At 38.1% G+C, this 23,602-nt stretch overlaps 1 protein-coding gene across 5 annotated transcripts in view; it reads right to left on the reverse strand.

The window, feature by feature from the left end:
* The window catches only part of LOC139950010 (kinesin-like protein KIF13A), a 121,562-nt gene that overhangs the window by 28,620 nt on the left and 69,340 nt on the right, over nucleotides 1–23,602 (reverse strand). For 2 of the 5 annotated variants that reach the window (XM_071948628.1, XM_071948633.1), the window contains exons 9-22: nucleotides 15,562–15,674; nucleotides 15,021–15,141; nucleotides 13,368–13,520; nucleotides 11,853–11,912; nucleotides 11,303–11,413; nucleotides 10,567–10,701; nucleotides 9,761–9,900; nucleotides 8,772–8,887; nucleotides 7,934–8,032; nucleotides 6,629–6,869; nucleotides 5,957–6,119; nucleotides 4,925–5,071; nucleotides 3,231–3,278; nucleotides 1,332–1,361 (exon numbers count right to left, since the gene is read on the reverse strand). In XM_071948628.1, the coding sequence (XP_071804729.1) occupies nucleotides 1,332–1,361; nucleotides 3,231–3,278; nucleotides 4,925–5,071; nucleotides 5,957–6,119; nucleotides 6,629–6,869; nucleotides 7,934–8,032; nucleotides 8,772–8,887; nucleotides 9,761–9,900; nucleotides 10,567–10,701; nucleotides 11,303–11,413; nucleotides 11,853–11,912; nucleotides 13,368–13,520; nucleotides 15,021–15,141; nucleotides 15,562–15,674 (1,677 nt within the window). The remainder of the gene's footprint in view (nucleotides 1–1,331; nucleotides 1,362–3,230; nucleotides 3,279–4,924; nucleotides 5,072–5,956; nucleotides 6,120–6,628; nucleotides 6,870–7,933; nucleotides 8,033–8,771; nucleotides 8,888–9,760; nucleotides 9,901–10,566; nucleotides 10,702–11,302; nucleotides 11,414–11,852; nucleotides 11,913–13,367; nucleotides 13,521–15,020; nucleotides 15,142–15,561; nucleotides 15,675–23,602) is intronic. The other 3 variants (XM_071948632.1, XM_071948629.1, XM_071948631.1) reach the window with 2 other exon arrangements.

Here is a 23,602-nt window from a genome sequence, read left to right on the forward strand (position 1 = left end):
ATTTTTCTCGAGGGAGGAAAACCGGATGGTCTGGAAAACCTTTGTGGCACAGCAGAGAACCAACGCACAACTCAACTCACATATGGCCCTGGCCTAGTATCGAACCAGGGTCACCTTAGTGAGAGGCAAGCGCTTTACACACAAGCCAACCACGCCCCCTATCATACATGTAGGTTGAGATCTGATAAAAAGAGCAGCTCATGCCGGACAAACAAATGGATTCTTAAGAACAACCTAACAAGTGACGGCTCTGTAGTTGAGAAAGTAACTAATTTCAAGTACCTTGGGGCCTTGATGGAAAGCACCGAAAAAGACATCAAATCACGCAAAGCATCAGCATGGAGGTCATCCAATAGGCTCACCAAAATACGGAAATCAGACCTTCCTAGAAGGCTCAAGGAGCGCCTCTTCCTTTCAACAGTAGAGTCCGTGCTGTTATACGACTGTGAGGCATAGACTCTTACTCCAAAATTGGAATAGCAGATGGGTGATACACAAGGCTATTAAGAACAGCTCTCCATATCCACTGGAGTCAACATATGACCAACAAAGTCCTATATGGGATCCTACCCAAGCTATATCAACAACAATCAGACAGAGAAGGATGCGTTTTGCTGGCTACTGCTACAGGAGCAAACACGAACCAGTGTTCAATATTGTTCTGTGGACCCCTAAGCATGGGAGGAGGAAACCTAGTAGACCGGCAATAACCTACACTGACATTCTCAAAATAGACAAGGGTCTGGAATCAGCAGATTTCAAGTCGGCAATGGGGGACAGAAAGGCATAAGGAACCATCGTGATTCAAGGACATCACTCGACTTAAGCAAGCAAGCAATGTAACAATCTTAGTGTCAGAACTGTCTTAGGCACTTAAGGAGCTTAAAATACTTGTCATGCAAACATTATATACATATACAAAACAAAGTAATGAATCAAACATAAGGTAAAATTAGTATAAAAATATAAACATAAGCGTTAAGTACACCAAGTATAAACATGTCAAGTCTAAATCTAATTGCAGAAATTAAAGTTTAAAGAAAATAAATATAATTAAATTAAGAGATCAAATCACAGTTACCTAGGGGAAAAAGAATAATTTGGGATACAAATATTCAACCAAATAGGGTTCAAAAACCATGCATGGAAAGTTCATCAATAATAGAGTTCAATAACCTAACCGTTCATATCTTCAATAGTGTAGATAGTTGAAAATAATTAGCAAATCTATAAGACCTTACGGAACAAAAGAAACAAAAATAGTTTGCAGTGCATTACTAAAATAAGAGATACAAGAATCGTGTGCACAAAGGTAGAAGATAATAGGTCACCTGTAGAGACAGAATCCCTGCCAAGAAATCCTGACCAATGAGGAAGGGGGGGTTAGTGGATGAAAAGAAACATAAAGGTAGCTATTACTCACTAGCAGACTATAAGGCACAATTGGCAAACTTGTATCATTTTGTCAACACCATTTCCAAGAGTGAATTGACCACTTTCCTTTTATTATAAAGACAATTTGTTGGTGCGTTTGATTAGCTTCCCACGGTCGACCCCGGTCTGCCCCCTGTACATTCGAATAGCTTTGACGTCATTCCAGGGACTCACCTGGGTCAGCCCCAAGTACCCTGCTTGTGGAACAGGTCACCTGGGGCTGGCCCGAGGTGCATGACATCACGAATAGAGGGCGAGTGATTGTTCGATTAGCTCTTGTCAGGGGCTCACCGGAATGAACACTGCAGGGTCGACCAGTGGAAGCTATTTGAACGCACCAAATATTTAGGTTTTCAATGGAGTAATTGGAAACAATTCAAGAGTGCCCACAGCAAGGTAAGGTTTTTACTGTCAAATTAGTGTTATAATGGGATGTTGCATTCTTGAATAGAGTAGAAAAATTTTCAGCTTTCAAACAAGGTTATCAAAATAAACATATGTTTAAAAAAGAAAAAAAAAAAAATTGTGTCATACAAAGCAAAGGGGCACAGTGTTAACTTGAGTTTAGAAACTAAAATATATAATATATATTTCTTTTTTCAAATGAAAAATTCAAAGAAGGTTGAGACAATTGAAAACAATTTGAAGGTGGAGAAGTACAGAGGGTTGTTAGGAGATGACTAGAGGGTGATGGGAACATTAGGAAAGACAAGGACATGATGCCATTCCATACAAACAAATCATTGTAACAAACAATAAAGCTCAAGTTTTAGTATGTTCTAAATTTGAGATGAAGACACGATTTCCATGTCAACATTAGTAACTTTCCATGGTGACACAGCGATAACGTTATTGATCAGTTTTGTCCATGTTTATTTGTTGATAACTAATTGATTAACTAAACCCATATTTTACTCCATACTACTTTACTGTACAACACGGCCCGATGCAACTATTAATAAGTTTTTAAGCCTTTGATGAGATATTGACTTTGAAAATCTATTGTGTTAAAAAGTTGCGATTATTAAAATATTAGTCATTGTAAGTTTATATGTATATATTTGGTTTGCAGAACTAGACTTAGAGAACTGTCTTGCAATGGATAAACATGTATTCTGCTATCGCAGAGTAGATTTATCGGATTGTTCGGGAGACTTCACGGTTCTGAAAAGAACTGTCCTGTTTTTTACTTACTACCCAGGCGGAAGGTATAGACAATTGGCTGGGATTACTACTTTCGCTTATAAGATCGTTTTATAACTGCACTACCGCGTAGTGAGTTCTTAAATTGGTCTCAACGTTTCAACTAGCTTGCTCTAGTCATCCGCAGGAATTTATTCTTGATCACAGCAAAAGCCATTTTTTGTCCTGGCTATATTTGTGTTTATGTGACAAGTAAAAGAGAGAAGTACAACTGAAAAGAAGTGTTTAAATTGTTTGACCTGTTTTTGACACTTTTTCACACAGAATGCATAAATCATTTGGTTTTGATACAGTCAAATGCCTTTAGGAGCCATGTGCGTTGAGAATTCTATGGGTAATTTATGTGATGACAGTGTTATAGGGAAGTTGAGTAAAATAGCTTACATTTAGAATTCAAAGTAGTTATTGACAGAGACAAAAAGATGTCATGATTATCTATTAGTTTGCAGAGTTACATGTATATTACAGTCTACCATTGATTAGCATTGATAAAAAGGTTATTGACAAGGAAATGGGACTAGCTACCAGATATGGTGACAGACACAGAGACAAACAGGGCAGAACACACACTGACGAAACCTACAACAAATCACCTGAGACTCAAAAAAGGAGAGCTTGCGAAGTCTTGTTGGTCCAACATCCTGAAAACAAAGGAGGAACAGTCCACTTAGATCAAACTGGGTCAGTCAAATGAAGTCAAACAAGGTCAGTGAAATGAAGTTAAACAAGGTCAGTTAAATGAGGTCAAACAGGGTCAGTGAAAAGAGGTCAAACTGGGTCAGTCAAATGAGGTCAAACAGGGTCAGTGAAATGAGGCCAAACAAGGTCAGTAAAATGAGGTCAAACAGAGTCAGTCAAATGAAGTCAAACAAGGTCAGTTAAATGAGGTCAAACAGGGTCAGTGAAATGAGGTCAAACAGAGTCAGTCAAATGAGGTCAAACAGGGTCAGTCAAATGAGGTCAAACAAGGTCAGTTAAATGAGGTCAATTAGGGTCAGTCAAATGAGGTCAAACAGTGTTCGTCAAATGAAGTCAAACGGTCACTTAAAGCTGACTCGGTGGAGCAGGTTCAAGATGTAATGCATTAGTTAAAGAAGCACTTGAGCGAACTTGTTTTTCGACATATGGCGTAACATGAGTGATGACGTAACAGAGCTTTTCGCAAATCTTTCAGAAAAGCGCTGGATAAGGGTATTCAAAATGATTTTTTTTTTTACACAATTAAATTCTATTTATAGTCATATTACTAAATTTCATTGATTGAAAACATTTTAAATGAAACTCAGCAAAGTTCACGGCTTGCCATTTTTGTTCAAGTAGGTCTTTAAACAGTGATTAACACAATTACACACAAAAGTAGCTTGAAGTACATGTAGCAGAAAGTTGACATGAATGACTTTGCAAATGAGCATGCATGATTTATCATGATTGACTAGTCAAAGGATAGTCCTCACATGCTTTATGGCTACATTCATTGTAGTTTTGATTTTGCTCTCACCAATAATAATATTTCAATGTTTATGTTTCCTTGGTAATACTACATGTCCTGGTACTATCAATAAACAAAGGTAAAGAAAACCTAGAGTTGTAACAGTCCCCTCTTAATATCTTGTGCTGGTTATTATAGGATGAGTGAGTAGAGTAAGGCCTTTATTGTGTTTGAAGAAAGTACATCGACCCTTTAAGCAGAAATCAATTTTGTAACAAAAAATTGATTACTGTTAGCAAAGCAAAATACGCTCTAATTCCCAGAGGTTCTCTCTAGCTAAAGGGTGATGTAACAATGCAAATCCTCTGTGAACATCTTGCTTAATATTTATTTTATACTTGCTCATTTTTGTCAGTTTGTGCTTGTCTGATTTAAAATGAACTACTTCATGTAAATTGAGGACTCATATAAAGTGATAGACCTTCAAACCCAACTATACGCCTCTCTTAATATTCATGCATGACGTCACAATTCTAACCCCAAAACAAGGCCATAGGCGCAGCCACTGCAACTGGCTGGTACTGGTGGTTGCGTGACATGCACCGATTGCCCCTCATTTTGGGTTAGAATTGTGACGTCATTCATGAATACTTAGAGAGGTGTATTCTGATGGTACTATCAAAGAGGTGGGATTGACAGAATGGATTTAATTGTCTAAACAAGCTCTTAACCTTCCACAAACCATTACAAAATAGAAACTAAATAAATAGATAACTTAATAAACAAGTAACGGAATAGAATAATGTTCAGAGGGGGAGGGGGGGATACCGAATGTTAGTGATGGGATGTTGTACTTACTTTAAGTGGTAGACCCTTCTCTTTACGCTCGTTGTACATCTCTCTCATGTCAATAATCTTATTCTCAAGTTTCTCCACTGACCAGATCTGAGTCCCTCGGTCCTTCCTCTTGACCTGGATGGCTGGCTCACTCACTATTGCCCCTCGCTGAGAACAAAATAAGTCATATATCATCTTGGTAATATTTATGCTGACGATGACGAAACGTTTAGACCAATTCAAGAACTCACTCCGCGGTAGTGCAGTTAATAACGAAAGTAGTAGTCCCAGCCAATTTTCTTTACCAGGCAGGCAAGGGTAACTTCACCAAAAAAGAGGAAATTAAAAAATTTCAAGGTTTTGTAAAGTATTTTCAATTTTGAATGGAAAAACTAAGATTTAAAAAAGAAGAAATCAGCTGATCTGAGGAAAAGTTGCATGCCTGCTTTACCTTCTGCCCAGGTAGTAGTTAAAAAGCAGGACAGTTCTTTTCAGAACTGAGAAGTCTCCTGAACAATCCGATACTACGCGGTAGTAGAATATAAAAAGATAGTTCTCTTAAGAACAAACTCTACCTGGCAAGTAGATACACACATAGTGTCACCGCAAACCAAATATATCTTAAAACCTCACCATGCAATGCCTTAAATCATATAAATATTTATGCTGTTATAAACAATGTGTTCTAAAATCTGGATGGAATGCATTGATTGGTACTTAGCTACTTAAGACTCGAGAACAGAAGAGCAAAAGGCAATAATGAATAGGAAGACTAGATTCACATTCCCTAGATATTGCTCTACCCAGAACGCTGCTCCTCATAGCTATCCTGTCTCATCATAAACCTACTTTATTGACCCCTTGTAGCACATCACATGCAGCGACTGTGACATGCTCACCATTTTGGTGGGCATTAGGTTTACGTGTAAACGCCGCGTCGCCTAAAATGCGCACTTCACTGAATAACGCACAGTGACATTGACCATCAAGATGGCGCATCCAAGATGATGACGTCAGGTGAAAGGGGTCAATAGAATCCTTAACTTGACTTACTTTTCTGTTGGGTGTGAGATTACAAGCTGGGATTTGCAGTGTGACTCTGAACTCTGTCAACTTGCCCATCTCCTCTCCAAGGAAATTAGCTTCTCTGATCAAGGCATTTGCCTTCACAACCTCCTCACGTAACCTTGCAAGACTCTGTCTGAATAACTCATCTCTGTTCACAAATAACAAAAACTCTCTTTTGAAAATACTGAGCTAAGAATACTTTTCTCACCGTAAATGTGTCTATATGTGACTATCGCTTAAGGTATTCCCCTGGTGTCTGAAAACTTCGCATTTGCAGGAAGTATGAACCAGGCTAAATTGGCATTACAACTTGAATTGAATGTTACTGTGGCGTGTCATGGCCGAGCGGTTAAGAGCACCGGATTCAAGCTCTGCTGTTTGATCAGCAGAGTGTGGGTTCGAATCTGGGTCGTGACACTTGCAACGTAAAGTTGGGGAGGTAGTGCTTTCTGCTCTACCGGCCAGGCTTCGGATTGATGATACCCAAGCCTACATCTGTATGAACTGTAAAAGGGGTAACCCTGTTTCAGCCCTAGGAGAAGGTGGCAACAGCCTCTGGAAAAAAAATAATTGTAGCCCACACCTTGAAGTGCTTTCAGGCCTTGTGTGTCTGGCGACTTGCATAAAAAAAAAATATTTAAAAAAAATTGCATGTACCTCTCTTCAGCCCATTCCTTGTACTTAAGGTTCTGTCCACAGTCACCACTGGCTTCGCTACCAGGGCTCTGATCTGAGTAGTAAGCTGTGTCTGTTCTCTCCATGGGTCTAGTAGCAGGCATTAACTGCTTCCTCAGACTCTCTAATTCCCTCTCATATTTCTCTCTTTGTTTCTCCAGGGCACCCTTCTTGTCCTTCTGATGCTGGTTCTCTAACAGCTTCATGGCTGCCTCCACGGGATCTGAAGGGCCAAAAGGCAACAACAAATAACGAAAAATTGGAATATGCCTTCAAAATGTCACTGTTCCATTGTCCCAGGGTGTAACAAATTAATTTATATTTCATTGTGATGGATTTATACTTCATTGTGAAAAGATATTGGACCTCAGAGTCAAGGATTTGGGTACAAACACAATGGCACATGTATTACATGTACGGTCAAACCATACCACCAGAATGAAGTGGGGAAAGACTGAAAGAAGTCTACACACATCAATTGAACCTGCTGCACATGGAAGAAACAAATCAATGCATATTGGGCTGGCTGCTGCTGGGCGCCAATTTATTCTGAACAGAATCGTGTAAAGATAAATGAGGAAACTCACAGGTCCTCATGAGACCAAGAAGAGGGGATGAGCGAGATCCAAATGTATATCCAAACAATTCAACCCCAAATTTTACATCAAATTCACATTGAACTCGAAGACCACAAATTTGAAGAAAACAAATTTATAAATGGAATTCCAGTTTAAATGAGGATTTAAATTGTGATGGCCAAAGTGTCGCATAGGAGACATGGCATTTCTTTTGATTGTGTTTAAGTTTGGTTAGGGTAAAGGTCACCAAACTTTTGAGACGTTAATAAGAGTTCCGATTGGCCAAGAAGGAATTGATAAGGATTTGGAATGCGTAAAAGCCACGAGATCTTATTGCGGGAATTATTTTGTGCTAATTTATTTGGATTAAATTACAGCACCTCAACTGCATAAGTTTAATGTAAATTCTGTGGACATTGTGTTTTGTGTTACAAAAAGTACCCCGATTCTTTAAACCGGAAGATTCTCATGCCTGCTTTTGGATTGAACACAATTTGTGAACAAATCCTAAGGGATTTCAGCTGAAAGAAAGAAAAATAATCATAAGATAACAAATACAAATCATGATGAAAACAATAGCTGTTTAGAATACTACGTCATTACAGCTCATAATATAGTATGTCATATGAGAAAGCAAAATAATATTCATCTAAATCAAAATATGCAAATAAAAAGGGAAGAATATTTGGCCTAGATGTGGAGTACTTACCATTAGTCATCTCTTTCATCATGACCTCATTCTGAGCATAAACAAAGTCATAGTTGGAATTCTGAGGTTCAATGTCAGGAGTAGATGCTCCGCTGGATCCTGTCAATCATAAAGGCACATCGTTAGCACAAATCATTACTACTATGATGGAAGTGTGGTGGCCGAGCGGTTAAGAGCACCAAATTCAAACTCTGGTGTTTCTGATCAGCAGAGTGTTGGTTTGAATCCCCAAGTCGCGGATGGGAAGTAAAACCTTATCGAAAAGAGAAGGGTTTGCCCTAGTGTTTCTGGCTGTGGGTGTTGAGCAAGACACTTAACTATAATTGCTTCTCTCCACCCAGGGGTAAATGGGTACCTGTGAGGGCAGGGATGGTTCTTGTGATTGATTTAGCCGAGTAGCGCATATTAATGTTGCACAGGCTGCATACTCCCCACCAGGGAGCTGAGATGGTTTAAGGAGTGATTTAAGGCCCAGTGACCAGGGGTAATAATGTGAAGCGCTTTGGGAAACCCTTCGGGTGTGAAAAGCGCTATATAAAAACGGGTTATTATTATTATCTCTCTGAAAGTTTGTACATACTTGTCTGTGCAGTCTCACAAGACAACAACAAATCCTGAGAACCTCGTCTTTCCTTTGTCAAGTCGGGGTATTATTGTACAAAGATTTCTCCAAAAAGATAAAAAAGTTCTGAAAACTTATACTCAAATGGGCAAGATTTTTCCCCACCTAAATACCGACCCAAAGTGGTTAATTTAAGCATGCAATTCATGGAGTTTGCATTCTCTGACAGATCTTAAAGAGCAAAATCTTTGTTTTAGACTTATAGCCATTACTAACCTACTCCAGGAGGTCTTGGGCAATTGATTCTGAAGAAGTGGTAGTTGCCGAGTAAGATCCTGTCTCCGTGTCTCAGTCCTGTACGATCCGTTATTGATGATCCATTCACACAACATCTAAGGAAAAGAAACAAGTTTTGTTTACAACTTAATGCCAGGTGACTTGATACGCACAAATTATTCATGGACACAACAGCTGTGTGGTTGACTTAAAGGCACTGGACACCTTCGGTAATTGTCATAGACCAGTCTTCTTGCTTGGTGTTTATCAACATATGCATAAAATAACAAACCTGTAAAAATTTGAACTCAATTGGTCGTCAAAGTTGCGAGAGAATAATGGAAGAAAAAACAACCTTGTCACACGAAGTTATGTGCTTTCAGATGCTTGAAAACGAGCAAATTTTGAGGTCTCTAAATCAAATTCAAATATTTTAGTGAGAAATAACTTCGTCAAAAACTACCTTATTTCAGAGGGAGCCGTTTCTCACAATGTTTTATACAATCAACAGCTCTCTGTTGCTTGTTACCAAGTAAGTTTTCATGCTACTATTTTTTTGGAGCAATTACCAATAATATCCAGTGTCTTTAATAACAAGTCTAGTATGTTCTGTGTGATAGACAGGCACAAAAATACAGACAAGAAGTGGTTTAAGAATGGAACTGTCTTTGACTTTGCAGTGTCAATGGTTTTACACGAGGTTTCAACCTTGAACTCTTTATATTCTCTTGTCGTCTGTTTGTTGGTGGTCTGTCAGTCCTCTAGCACCTTTATAGCTACCCTGTTTCAGTCAGTCGGTCAGTATGTCTGACTAGGCACACACACATTTGTGAGGATCTTTACACAACAAAACAAAGGTCCCCACAACAATATCCGTTTTTGCAACTTGGTCTCCACCAGGGATTTCATTAGAAAAGGAAATACTAGAACAAAAATGGCAAGAAAGTCTCCACAACTAGGTTTCAAAAGACTGTATGATTGTTTCTTACTTTGCTCCGTCGATTGGTGTGAAGTACACATCCATTTCATTCTCTACATCAATGATACAATGTTGTAGCATTATACCCAATCCATTTAGCTGTATGTCTTGTTTCTTGTCTGAATCGGACCTTCCTATTAACGTGTGGTCCTAAAAGGATTGGAGAATAATAAAATATACAATTAAACAAACTGACGGAAATACTAAGCTGAAAATAATGCTTCGCAAGTTTATCCAACAGAATCAAGGTACAGAAATTATATGTTGGTATCAGGAAAACTTGTGTGCACAACTTTCCACGTAACAAATGGTCACTTCATTTTTGTTAATCTCTCTTAAGTTTCCAACCTCCAAGCTTGAATTTGGTAGCGCAAACAAAACCAATAAGAAAATCATTCAAAAGATAATTTCATCTCTACAAAATCAGCTCAACTTGCAACACAAGAAAATAATCACATGATTATCACATGAAAATTATCTGATGATTATAGCGCGAGTGCTAAAGAATTAAACGTGTTACTGTGAGCAGCCATCTTTGAAGTCAGTCTCTCAATAACACACACAAAGCGAGGAAGAAAACCTTATTTAAACCTGGTTGAAAACAGTGAAGTAAACGAGCTGGGACCCACCACTGATCGTCTTCTGGAGAAAGCTGTCAGACGATCAGAGCATACTGATCAAAACGTTGAGTTTAAACAAATGGTTCTTTTCAGAACCACCCCAACTCCTTTACAGATTACATGGTCATTACATGGTGTTACCGCAAACCTTTCCATATCTTATTTTCCACCATGTAAAGTTTGAAATCCTACTCACCTTCAGGTAGTAAACAAGAAGCTCATTAAGAGAAGGATCTGCATTTAGGTTAACGAGGAAACACTTGTTACGTTCCACTTTAATGCCTGATGTCTGGACGGATATGCCCATCTTCTCTAATGTATGTTGTCTCTCCTGTACAACAAGACAAATCAAGCACAGACTTTACAATCTTAACTACAATGTTAACACTACTTTATGCATGGCTTAAGGGCACTGGACACTAATGGTAATTGCTCAAAAAATTGTAAGCATAAAAAAAACTTACTTGGTAACGAGCAACGGAGAGCTGTTGATAGTATAGAACATTGTGAGAAACGGCTCCCTCTGAAGTAACTTAGTTTTCGAGAAAGAAGTAATTTTCCACTAATATTTGAATTTGATTTTCGAGACCTCAGAATAAGATTTCTAGGTCCCTAAATCAAGCATCTAAAGGTACACAACTTCGTGTCACAAGGGCGTTTTTTCTTCCATTATTATCCCGCAACTTCAACGACAATTGAGTTCAAATTTTCACACGTTTTTTATTTTTGTCATTTACCAAGTCAGTTTTTAAGCTGCACACTGCAATATTCTGAGTAATTACCAATAGTGTCCAGAGCCTTTAAGCATATAAAATGTAAAATTTCCGACCCCAAAAGTGCAGAAATCAAATGGGGGGGGGGGGGTGTTATGACATATATGATACTATTAGATTATGTCTTGATTACTATCTGTGTTTAGTGATATACCTTACCTTATGGACCTCCTCTGTCTTGAGCAGCTTGTCCTCCCAGCTTAGGGTCATCTCTTGCATCAGTTTCTCAGACTCTTGCAGTCTCTCCTTCAACGTGTCAGCTTTCATGCTCTGTAACAAACATTCACAGAAAATCAGGCTTGACAAATGTATATTTATTTTGTACACCGATGTGTCTTAGCACTGTATACTCAGTAATTACCCAAGGTCTGTGAAAAAATCACAGGCATATTACTCAGGTGGGATTCAGACCCACGACCTTTGCACTTCTAGAGCAGTGTCTTACCAACTAGACAAATGTATGTACTGAGCAAGTTAGATAACAGTGGACAACAAATAAAAGCAATTATTGTTAGTTCACTGCATTTGGGTTGGTAATCTATTAGCATTTTGTTCTGTTTAATTGTTTATGCTAAGCAGCTTGCTAAGGTTGGGCCCAGGATAAGGTTGATGGTGTCAGTGAAGTGATTTGAAGTTGGAGTCCAAAGGCAGATAGACTTCTTTACCTTTGATGATGAGAAAGTGACAATTCTAAACCGAGCAAACCTACCACTGCTTCTTTCAATTGCTTTTTCAATGAATCGACTTCTTCTCTCAGTTCCCGGATGATCTGAAAGAAAAACCAACAAACATGAATTACCAATAAAAAAGCTGAATTTGAGTGAAGTATTTAAGTACCAACCAACTCTTGGTTGGAACTACGTGTATACAGTCTCAATTTTCCCAGGACAAAGTGCGCCATGTCTGTCAATCATGACAATCCTGGCGCATAAAACAAGAACTCTGCTAATACACAATGACACAAGACAACCAAAAGTTTGAGGGCTATAGTTTTTAAAACAGATTATAAACTTATAAACTTATTTTTAAAAATGTGTCCACATAAAAAAGGTTAAAGGAACATGTTACCTTGTTTCAGACGAGTTGGTCTAAGCGTTTGTAACCGTTTGTTATGAAATGCATATGGTTAGAAAGATATTTTAAGAGTAGAATATTATGATCCACACAAGTATCACTCAAAATTGCACGGTTTTCCTTTTACATCACGAACTAAAACAGTCGGTCATTTATGGGAGTCAAAAATTTGACTCCCATAAATGGCCGACCGTGTTAGTCGACGTGGTAAAAAGAAAACCACGCAATTTCGAGGCATATTTGTGTAGATCATTGTGTTCTACTTTTACAACATCTTTCTACCCATATGCATTTTATAACAAATGGTTACAGAACGCTTTTCAAAGACCAACTCGACCGATCCAACATGTTCCTTTAATTCATTCCTAGACCATCACTACTCATAATATCATACCCTCAACTAATACAAGCCAAAAAAATCACTCACGCAATGTAATTTGAAACAAATTCTGGAATGAACTAAATATGAACAATATAAAATGATTTATTCGGGGACAGACAATTGATTTACTCACAAAGAGACATCACAATGAAAAGAAGTAGAGAAAATACTCTAGAAAACCAAGGACATTCTCTAATTCATTAATTCTGTCTGACTATATTGGAAGATCAATCTGTATTTAATCAAGCGCCCATGGTCTATATTCACCACTCTATGTTTCACAGTCAAATCCAATTTTCTCGGGGGGGAGAATTTTGAGTTTAACTTGATTGGGATTGAGAATAAACCTTGAACTTAAAGGTTTGAAGCCGTTCATCTTAAAGAGGGCTGAGTAAGTCAAGTCAGAACATTTGGTATGAGGCCGGTTTGAGTTGCGAGTATTAAATGGAATTATAGGTTGATGGAATAAATCTCACCCATCAAGGAAATCAAGGGCTACTATACACGTAGGTGATCGAGCATTTTGTATACGCCACTTCAAATCTTTGGAACAATCTCCCACCTTGCATGGAAAGTCTTCTTCACTTAATGTATTTAAATCAAAGTTAAAAACCCATTTGTTTAATTCACCTGTTCAATTCATTTTTGCTCCGTTTGTGTATTTTTTTTTTTTTTTTTTTTTTCCTTTTTTGTATTCCTTGTAATGTGCAGAAAAGTATATTTATATAGGTCACTGCGCAATATAGACTTAAGACTCCATTGACTTACTCTTGCATTGGGATCTTCATTAATAACTGCATGGTTAACAATTCTCTTTGCCCTGTCAGCATAGCGTAGTGTAGATAATGTCTCTTCATAGTTATCGCTAGCTGGACTGATTGTAGCTACCATCACTGTCCGGCTATTCCCTCCTAGACACTCCTAAAGCAACAATAGAAAAACAATAGACCATTATCACCGTGCCACCATCTTGGTCATGTTCCTTGTAACGAATAACAATAATGAATACTAATAATCATTTTGCAAACAGGAACCAGACTATTTTGTTCTTCCAGCCTCGGTTTGGTATACATTGATACCAATGGGAGAAATTAAAGATGGCTGCACCATGATAGGTCTACAAGATGACAACTAGATTAACAAAGTTACAGATTCATTACACTCCTGTATTGACCCCTTGCACGGACGTTACACGCGGCGACTGTGCCACGCTCACCATTTTGTTGGTCAATAAGTTTAGGTGTAAACGCCGCGTGGCCTAAAATGCGCACTTCACTGAATAACGCAGTGACATTGACCACCGTAATGGTGCATCCAAAAATATTCTGATGATGACGTCAGGTGAATTGGGTCAATAGAATAAATGCACTGAATAATGGTTACTCAGGTATTACATGTAACATTAGACATTCAATAAATCCCTACACCGCTCTCAAACAAGTGTGAACCAATACTCTAGATTCTTCTTCTTCTTCTTCTTTCAAATACCATCAACAAATTTGACTAAATGTTCAATCATCCCAAATAAATAGGTAGAATCAAGTGACCTTTCACAAAGAGTTAGTCCTAGTAGATACTAAAAACGCAAGGCTAGTCCTAAGTTCCTACATGTAACTCGAGATAAGACTAGTCTTAACTCTTTGTGAAATCCACCATGTTTATTCATAATATGATAAACTCATTCAAGGCTTGTCACTCCTAAAATTGTGGTTGAGTTTGCCCTTTTTCTTTTCTTTTTTTTCCCCGCAATTTTATGGTGCACAAAAGATCAAATTAAATTTGATCACTCACCCCTTTTTTAGAGAAAATTGAGAACCACACATAAAATTTACCGCTGAACACGCGTTATATTTAGCTTCAAATTGAGATTGAAATTGGTGTAATTGTGGTTGTGGCAGCGTGATTGTGGTGCAGGACTTGATGGGAGGTTTTGCATGTGAACGTATACACATATCAGATATCAATACGTCGACACTTTGTGTGTTCACAGGACGCGTATCCACGACTATCGCATTTTGCACACACACATTAGCCACGGATACAGGAGCTCATACGCGTCGTTGAAAAATGGATACCGTTTTACAGACTTTTAGTTGTCTTTTTGTCCCAGATCAGAAACATTTCCAACAGAATTGCTTACATTGGTATTGTGCTTGATATAGATAGAAAATTGTTAGTCATTTGCAAGCAAAACGATGAGAAAATGCAGTGTATAAAATCGGTCATGCTTGCCGGAAAAACACTCATCATGAACGCGAGCGCCCTCAAGCATGTCAAGTGACACATACCTATATCATGCGAAACAAAATCCAACATGCGGCTGACGTGAGCGGATACGGTTATCATATCCGTATCTGTATCTTTATCCAGACGCTTGCAAAACCTCTCTAATAATGCAGTCAGGTTGGAAGAATAACTTACCTTGAGAAGCCAAGTGAGAACAGAGTCTCTGTAAGGCACAAAATTGATCTTCTTCTTTCCTTTACTGGGTGCTGATTGGTCAGCTAGAGCTGATATGACTAGACCTAACGTCGTCAGTGATCTGTTATAGAAAACACAATCAATAGTTATCAATTTATAACATTTATCGTCCCTAACAGTAATGGAAAGTTTACACTGATTCTTCGAACCAACGACCTCCGGATTAACGTGCTGAGCTATCTAGCCCTATGTTGGCGGTGTCCCTATTTTGTCAATATCTTTGTTCAATATCTCCGTAAGGTGATCGCCTGACTGCCGCTTCCCAGGTTGTAAAAGCTGCGCGAAGAGGTGCAATTTTGACTTGAATTATTTATAACCAAATGCAAATTTTAAGCGTAAAAAGGTTATAAATCGGTATCTACGACGTCTGTTTGGACAAAAAAAGGTAATAGTAAAAATATTGAGATTATCCTGTAGCCGCTGTTTAACTTATTTAACTTTGACTGAACAGAGAGTGCTACATGACTGCACACATTCTTACTTATTAATATTGCTTCCTTCCCGTAATCTATCTCCGGTTGAACCTGTCTTCTGCACACGCTCACTACCAGCTAGATCTACCAGACTTATCTTACTGACCTTCTCACCCGAGACCTGACAACAAAATCAAAAAGAGAAAAACAAAATCTATCAAATTTCATCAGTAACTACTGTTACCAGGAGTGATAAAGTTCCGTTACTTAAACAAATAATAAGATAAAAGGAACGCCCAAATTGGTTTAACGTTGAGTGTTACACCATCGTGATACGTCGTTTACATTAAGAGGACGTTGTGATACGCTGTTAAAATTTGAAACACTTCGAGTCTGCAAACAAAATATTGAGCATGTTCAAAATTTCTCGCCGTACTGAACGTGTGCTTTATACTTTCTGAAAAAGTTGCCTATAAGTTTGACATATGTTGACATCACTGACATGCATGTACGTTGGATGTACGTTACTCGTAGGTTGGTATACGTTGGTGTACGTCAGCTGACGAGACGATAACATATTATGTGCTGTATATGTCTAACCTATGTCTTACATAGCTCCAAGGAGTCTGTTGTTTTCTTATGTACAACATATGCCTAGCGATCGTGTTACAAACATAACTTTGTAATAAATTAGTGGTACGCTATCAATACATAAGTCATACACTATGTATACGTTCAATACATTATGGATACGCTATTGATACGTCAACTTTTTTGATGCAATTCGTTGGAAAGTTGGACGCTCTTGGAAAATTGTTGAACTATTTTTGTGTATACGCCGGCGTACGTTCGGGCAACACGCCATGGTGTGACAGGCCTATTATCTGTCAATTACATGTATTGTAATAGAAAAAATGGACGCCCAGGTTTTAAATTTCCAGCAAAATTTAACACCATTGTACCAAAACCTGACTGAAACCTAACATAAAAGTACTGTTAAGTACAATAAACAGAACTTTGAATCCTCCAGGCCACATCTGTAGTCATTGCTCAGGTGTAACCTTAGACAGTCATATTGAAAACTACACAGCTAGGATTTTAGATGAGCACTGCTGCCAAATTAGAAAGAAAGAAAAAAGTTGAGGTTTCAGTCACAATCATCACTTGCTACTTTTACAACCTTGTTATTGAATTTGTAGAAAGGTGATGCAATCCATAGGACAGGACCCGATGCTACCTTTTAACACCAAGTTTACTTTTACCAACTGTAATGTAAACCAAATTTAATATTTGTGACATACATAACATACACAGAATACCTAAATATGTATATCCTGAGTAACTAAAACGAAGTTATTCAATTTGTGAGATACAAGTACATCACCAAGACATATACACTAACATCTTTTATTTCCGCTGGTAACTTAACCAAGTAATTCAATTTGTGATGAGTGTAAGCCATCAAAGTCATCCGATAGACTCTTTGCTACAATTTCAAATAAAAAGTGTAGTCACCATATTGAAACTTGGTTCTACAAATCATCTTCAAAAGAATGAAATATAAATATTCGGAACCATAGTCTGATGTGTTAAGATAAAATAATAACATGTCATTAATTCCTAGATACCACAAGACATTTGTGATGCTTTTCTAAATGTTCTTGTCCATCATGCAGTTGCTTATGTTCTCACTTCTCTGCTTATGGGTCTACATTTAATTAAACAAAAACAATTATGCAAGTCAGCAGACACACAAAGCCTGAAGGCCACTTCAAGGTGTGGGCTACAATCAACTTTTTTCCAGGGGCTGTTGCCACCTACTCCTGGGGCTGAAACAGGGTTACCCCCTTAAAGGCCGAGTCACACTGCAGCGATAACGAGAACGATAACGATCACGACACAGAGAACACATTCTATTGGTTGAATTGTTCCACGCAGAATACGCACACGCCTATTCAACCAATGGAATGTGTTCTCTTTGCATCATTATCATTATCGTTCCTCGTTCTCGCTGCAGTGGGACCGGGCCTTTACAGTCCATACGGATGTAGGCTTGGGTATCATCCATCAGAAGCCTGGCTGGTAGAGCAGAAAGCACTACATCCCCAACTAATGACTACAAAATCATACAACACAATGAAGTCAGTATGCTCAACCTTCCATTGCTGTATAATCATAGGGTGTTGTGTCCGAGTGGATAAGAGCGGCGAACTCAAGCTCTGGTGCTTCTTTCTGTTCAGCATAGTGTGGGTTCGAATCCTGGTCGTGACACTTGTGTCCCTGAGCAAGACACTTAACTATAATTGCTTCTCTCCACCCAGGGGTAAATGGGTACCTGTGAGGGCAGGGATGGTTCTTGTGATTGGTTTATCCGAGTAGCGCATATTAATGTTGCACAGGCTGCATAATCCCCAGGGAGCTGAGATGGTTTAAGGAATGATTTAAGGACTAGTGACAAGAGGTATTCCTTCAAAGCGCTTTGAGAAACCCTCGGATGTGTGAAAAGCGCTATATAAAAACAGGTTATTATTACTATTATAATCATCTGTGTAACTAAATCTCATCCATGCAGACAATTGACTCAATACATGAAGTTTATGGGATGATGTTCCTCTGATGCGATTCCATGAAACATCATTTACAAAGTGCAGACCTTCTGCCACCATGACATCATTTGCAATTCAATACCAGCTGTAAACATTCTGGTTTCAAAAGATTTAATTAAGTGTGGATTTTTAGCCAGACTGCTGAAGAAGAAGAAAACAGAAAGAAGAAAAAAGAAATAATTTTTTTCTTCTATGAATTAAAGGTTTTTCTTGCCATGATTGTGGGTGAATGTGAAGATTGATCATGCAACATTGTATGTACTCTATGTGGTTCCACAGTCCTGTTGTTCCATAGTCCTGACTATCATCTTACATGTTACAATCATCGACGGACTTCTCACTGGATATCGATATTGTCACATTCTTAAGAAGAGGGACTCGTTGCTACTTGAGGAGTAGTCAGGGAGGATTCAACGCTAAAGGGATCTCAAAAGACATCTACGATCTGCCGAAAAATGTGGTCATCATAAAACTCCATTCATTAATACCCCAGACAGTTTCCCTCCTACTCCTATTGGTGGAGAGCGCGTCACGTGGGGGTGTTTAAATGGTTGATAGTGACCAGTGTTTATAACCAGCTGGCTTCCGCGTGTCAGGCGCGCAAGATTATCTCACGGAATGCAATTCATAGCTATTAGTAACAGCGCGTAATCTACTTCTAAGCGCGCGTGCGTAATCTATTTCTAAGCGCGCGGGCGTACACACAACCCACGCGCAAACAATATTTCAAACCTTGAATGTTCAACTGTCAAAGTGTCTGTAATTGTATTTTTAAACATTTTTTAACAAATGGGTATTTATGAATGGGAATAAAAGAGTAGTGACTCATTCTTAAACGTCCGTTTAAAACCTTGCAGGGTTGTTGCCGTGCGCTAAAGGTATATGCGCTTTATCACACGGCAATTCGACCCTGCCGGCTTTAAACGGCCGTGTAAGAACTCGTCGCTACCCATTTATTCCCTTGTTGTAAATGAGTCGCATTGAAGTTCTGTACCTGTACAAGCATTACACCCAAGACATCCAATTGATAACATTAAATCACAAGTCAGAAAATGAGTATGGTAAAAAAAAAAGTACTAACGCATGACATTGATCAAGTACTAAAACCAAGACTTGAGGTTTAGGATTTTTCTTCACAATAGTTTGTTTTTCTTGTTGTAAAAGGAAAACTTCTCAATTAGCAATCAGAAACTGCTTATAGTAGTTGAAGATTAGTAATATGTCATGAGTTTAAATGCACAGAAACAATAAATAAACAAACTCCCTAATTCTGTGAACCAAAGTGAATAAATAATGAGTACCATATGAATTGTAGTTGAGTACAATTTTAAAAAGAACAAACAGTACCAAACCTGAGTACATGTATATTAGCCCATACTTGTGGTGAGTACTTAATGTCAGTCTAAACGCCCGGTCACACAGGCCTCGATAACAATAACGAGAATGAAAACAAGTACAATGCATGCCCTCGATTGGTGGAATAAGCGTGCGCGTATTCTGCGTGGAGCAGTTCAACCAATTTATCGCTGCAGTCTGACTGCCCCTTAAGTCTAAAATCTTGGCGATGTCAGTATCACAACGACACCTTAGAGTCGAATGAAAAGGATATGGTATGCTGAGGGGTTTGAAACAGTTGAAGCATTACAGAATACAGAGCTTCTTCCTCAGGAAACAAAAACTTCAATTAAATTGTGCTATATGATACTTAATTGCACATCCTGCCTTATCAAGGGAATTAATGTCATTAGACCATGTCAAAGAAGCTTTTTTGGGCCAGAGGACACTATGCACGTTATTTCTCATTTCTATTTAGGAGTCATAATTTGTTCCCTTAAAGCATTGTGATGTCTATTATTTAATATGAAGTGATATCATATTTCTGATGACCAAGAGCAGTGCAAGTTGTAATGTTGGTATCTCAAAGCTGCCAGCTCATCCCTGGTTCTGCAGAATGTAAGCTCACTGATTACAGAAACTAGTGCATACAGTGCTACGGACATCGGTGTATGCGTAAAAAACAAAATGAATATTCTTTATCCCCGATGCAAATTTAACATCTATTATTTTGTTGTGGTACCCGCTGCCAAAGCATAGGATTCGAACTGCCTCTAGCTACCGGGCAACCTCGCAAGTCTAGTTGGTAAGACACTGAAATAGAATTGCAAGGGTCGTGGGTTCGAATCCCACCCGAGTAATATGCCTGTGATATTTTTTTCACAGGACTCGGGAAAGTACTGAGTATGTATATACTCAGCGCCTTGAGTAACTTGTTGGTAGATACGTGCGCTATCATGTCAATCTGACTGTTCCCATGTATGTTAATGAAATGTCCCTGGTTGACATTTCCCTTTTTTTCATGTTCTTTAAATTTGGAAACAAGTCTGAGATATGTGTGATGTGAGATATGTGTGCCTCCTTGCAGTCCTTCATGTTTAAATGTTTATTAATGCACACCTAAAAACACCTTCTCTAATGTTTAAACTACAAATAAGATTACTTTACTAAGGTTTTGGCAAACAGAATACACCCTGTTGAACCAGAAAACAACCCACAGTGACTCTCTCTCTCTCATTTTAACACATCTAAAGTATCTCTTCTAATGGCTCACTTTCTTCTGCCAGAGCAAATCCTATAAATTCCCCTCCATTTGAGATTTGAATTCCTGAAAATCCCTGCATATTGCGGTTGACATCTCCCCATAATTGAGGGGGCAGAAAAGTCAGTGAAACCCGATGACATATTTCTTTATCTGGCTCGTTCTCTGCCATCCAATTCATTGACGCTGACAGTCCAGACAGCCAAGATGAAATAGTAAGACTCTAAAAAAGGGCATCTCAGCAAAGGCTTAGGGTTACGCTTGGTCTGTCCCAAACAAATAAATGAATTGCTTCAGGGGAAAAACTCAAGACAAATATTATTCTGCACATGTGTCTGCTCATCTTGGGTGTTGCTAAGGGTTGGGAGTCAGTGGGGAAGATAAAAATCACTCTGAACTGACAGATGTTTGGCTGGACGCTGAACTGACCTGGAATTGTTGTCTTAAAGAGACTGGACACTATTGGTAATTGTCAAAGATCAGTATTCTCACTTGATGTATCTCGACATAAAATAACAAACCTGTGAAAATTTGAGCTCAATTGGTCGTCGAAGTTGCATGATAATAATGAAAGAAGAAAAAAAACCTTGTCACACGAATGTGTGTGCTTTCTGATGCTTGATTTCTAGACCTCAAAATCTAATTCTGAGGTCTCTAAATCAAATTCATGGAAAACATTTCTTTCTACCTCGCTTCAGAGGGAGCCATTTATCACAATGTTTTGTACAATCAACAGCTCTCCATTGCTTTTTACCAAGTAAGGGTTTATGCTAACAATTATTTTGAGTAATTACCAATAGTGTCCATTGCCTTTAAACGTACACTTCACATTGACATTGGAGTCTTAAAATGCCACTGGGATTCAGCTTTCCTTTCTCAAGTTTGATTTGAGTTCTTTCAACTGATGGAAATATTTGTCTACAGTAATTTATACTAAGATTTTAGATTGAAATTAAATGTTTCGCTTTCCAAAAACAACATTTTATATCCTAAGTCTTAAAACCAGGGCCCAATTTCATAGAGCTGCTAAGCGCACAAACTTTATTTAGCATTATGACTTTTCTTCCTTGATAAAAACAGGATTACCAAACAAATTTCTAATTGTTGCATATTGCTTGTTGCTGGTATGCAGCTGTTGTTTGCATATCCTGAAAATCACGTGGAAATTTGGTTCGTAATCCTGTTTTTATCAAGGAAGAAATTTCATGCTAAGCAAATTTTTGTGCTTAGCAGCTCTATGAAATTGGGTCCTGATTAGGTCTAGTACTGAATCATGAAAATTACCTTATTGAAAAGAGTTTGGGTTTTGCCTCAAGACCTGTTGGCTATTGTGCCTCTCCCAAAAAGACTAATAACACAATTCTAAATGATAGGTAGTCAACAAAATGACCAATGACGAAAACTATTGTGTTGAGCTTTTTGAGGTCAAAATATAGCATGAGAGTAATACATCACGCTCCAGCTCTACCTGTATCACAACAACGACCTCCTAAGGCTTTATATTCATGTTTAATCAAATCAAAAGAGCATGATCCATTTCTGTCAAAGTAGATCCCCCTCAATAAATAACATGGCGAAGAAACCTACTCAACATTTCTCATTATAAATCTGTTGGTGCAAAGAGAGGGTGTGACAATGTCACAGTTTGAAGATAATGATGGTAGAAAGCTTCCCTTAAAGGATTTGGGTACTTTTGTTACACAAAACACAATGTCCACAAATTTACATTAAACTTACACCGTTTGAAGATAATGATAGTAGAAAGTTTCCCTGAAAATATTAGATGCTGAGGTGCTTTAGTTTTTGAGAAATGAGTAAAACAATGTCATAAAAATACGTTTTTACATGCTAAAATCATTTTCGTCTCATGATCAGTGAGACGAAAATTATTTTCATGACATTGTTTTACTCATTTCTCAAAAACTACAGCACCTCAGCAAGTAATATTTTCATTTCTACAATCATTATCTTCAAACTGTGTACGTTTAATGTAAATCTGTGGACATTGTGTTTTTTGTCCAACAAAAGTACATAGACCCTTTAAAATATTACTCGCTAAAGTGCTGTAGTTTTTGAGAAATTATTACAATAAGTCACAAACTTAAATTTCATCTCTAAAGATGAAAATTTGTTTAGCATGTAAAACGTATTTTCATGACATTGTTTTACTCATTTCTCAAGAACTACAGCACCTCAGCATCTAATATTTTCAGGGAAGCTTTCTACTATCATTATCTTCAAACGGTGTAAGTTTAATGTAAATCTGTGGACACTGTGTTTTGTACTACAAAAAAGTAGCTAAAAAAATTTGAGACTTTGCTCTGCATCATTTCTTTGAATGTTGAATGAACCCTGTCCCGAGGAGGAGGGAGTAATAACTACATGTAGGTCAGCATTTCAGAATATCAGAGGGATCTTTCCTGAAATCAGCTCCAGGATGTTTGAGTTAGATTTCATGACAAACACTTGTAGTCCTCTCCTGTTTTGTGGACGGCGACTAGTCCCAATTATCTGGGCCCTCCCTAGGGGACATCTAATGCACCCCATCTTGTAGGAACATGCAGGCAACATTTACCATGTCAATGAAAACCATGGAAACGATTGGCTTTGAGCATAATGTTTTAGTGGTCGAGTTTGGGTATGTTTTTTATGATAACATGCAATATTGCTTATATACATGTCAGGTATGTTCATACGATATGATGGGGGGTGGAGAAACGCTATAGCCTCAATATTTCTCCGAACTGTTTTTCATTCATTAAGAATTGAAGGAAGCATTGCCATGAGCTTTTTTTAAGGCACATCCAATTCAAGTCCCATTTGACTTGTGCACAATGGCTTATAGTTTACACAATCTACTCCCTATAGGATATTCAGTACAATTTCACATTGTACCTTAAAGCCATT

The sequence above is a fragment of the Asterias amurensis genome, chromosome 17, assembly GCF_032118995.1.
Source record: "Asterias amurensis chromosome 17, ASM3211899v1".
NCBI classification, from domain to species: Eukaryota; Metazoa; Echinodermata; class Asteroidea; order Forcipulatida; family Asteriidae; genus Asterias; species Asterias amurensis.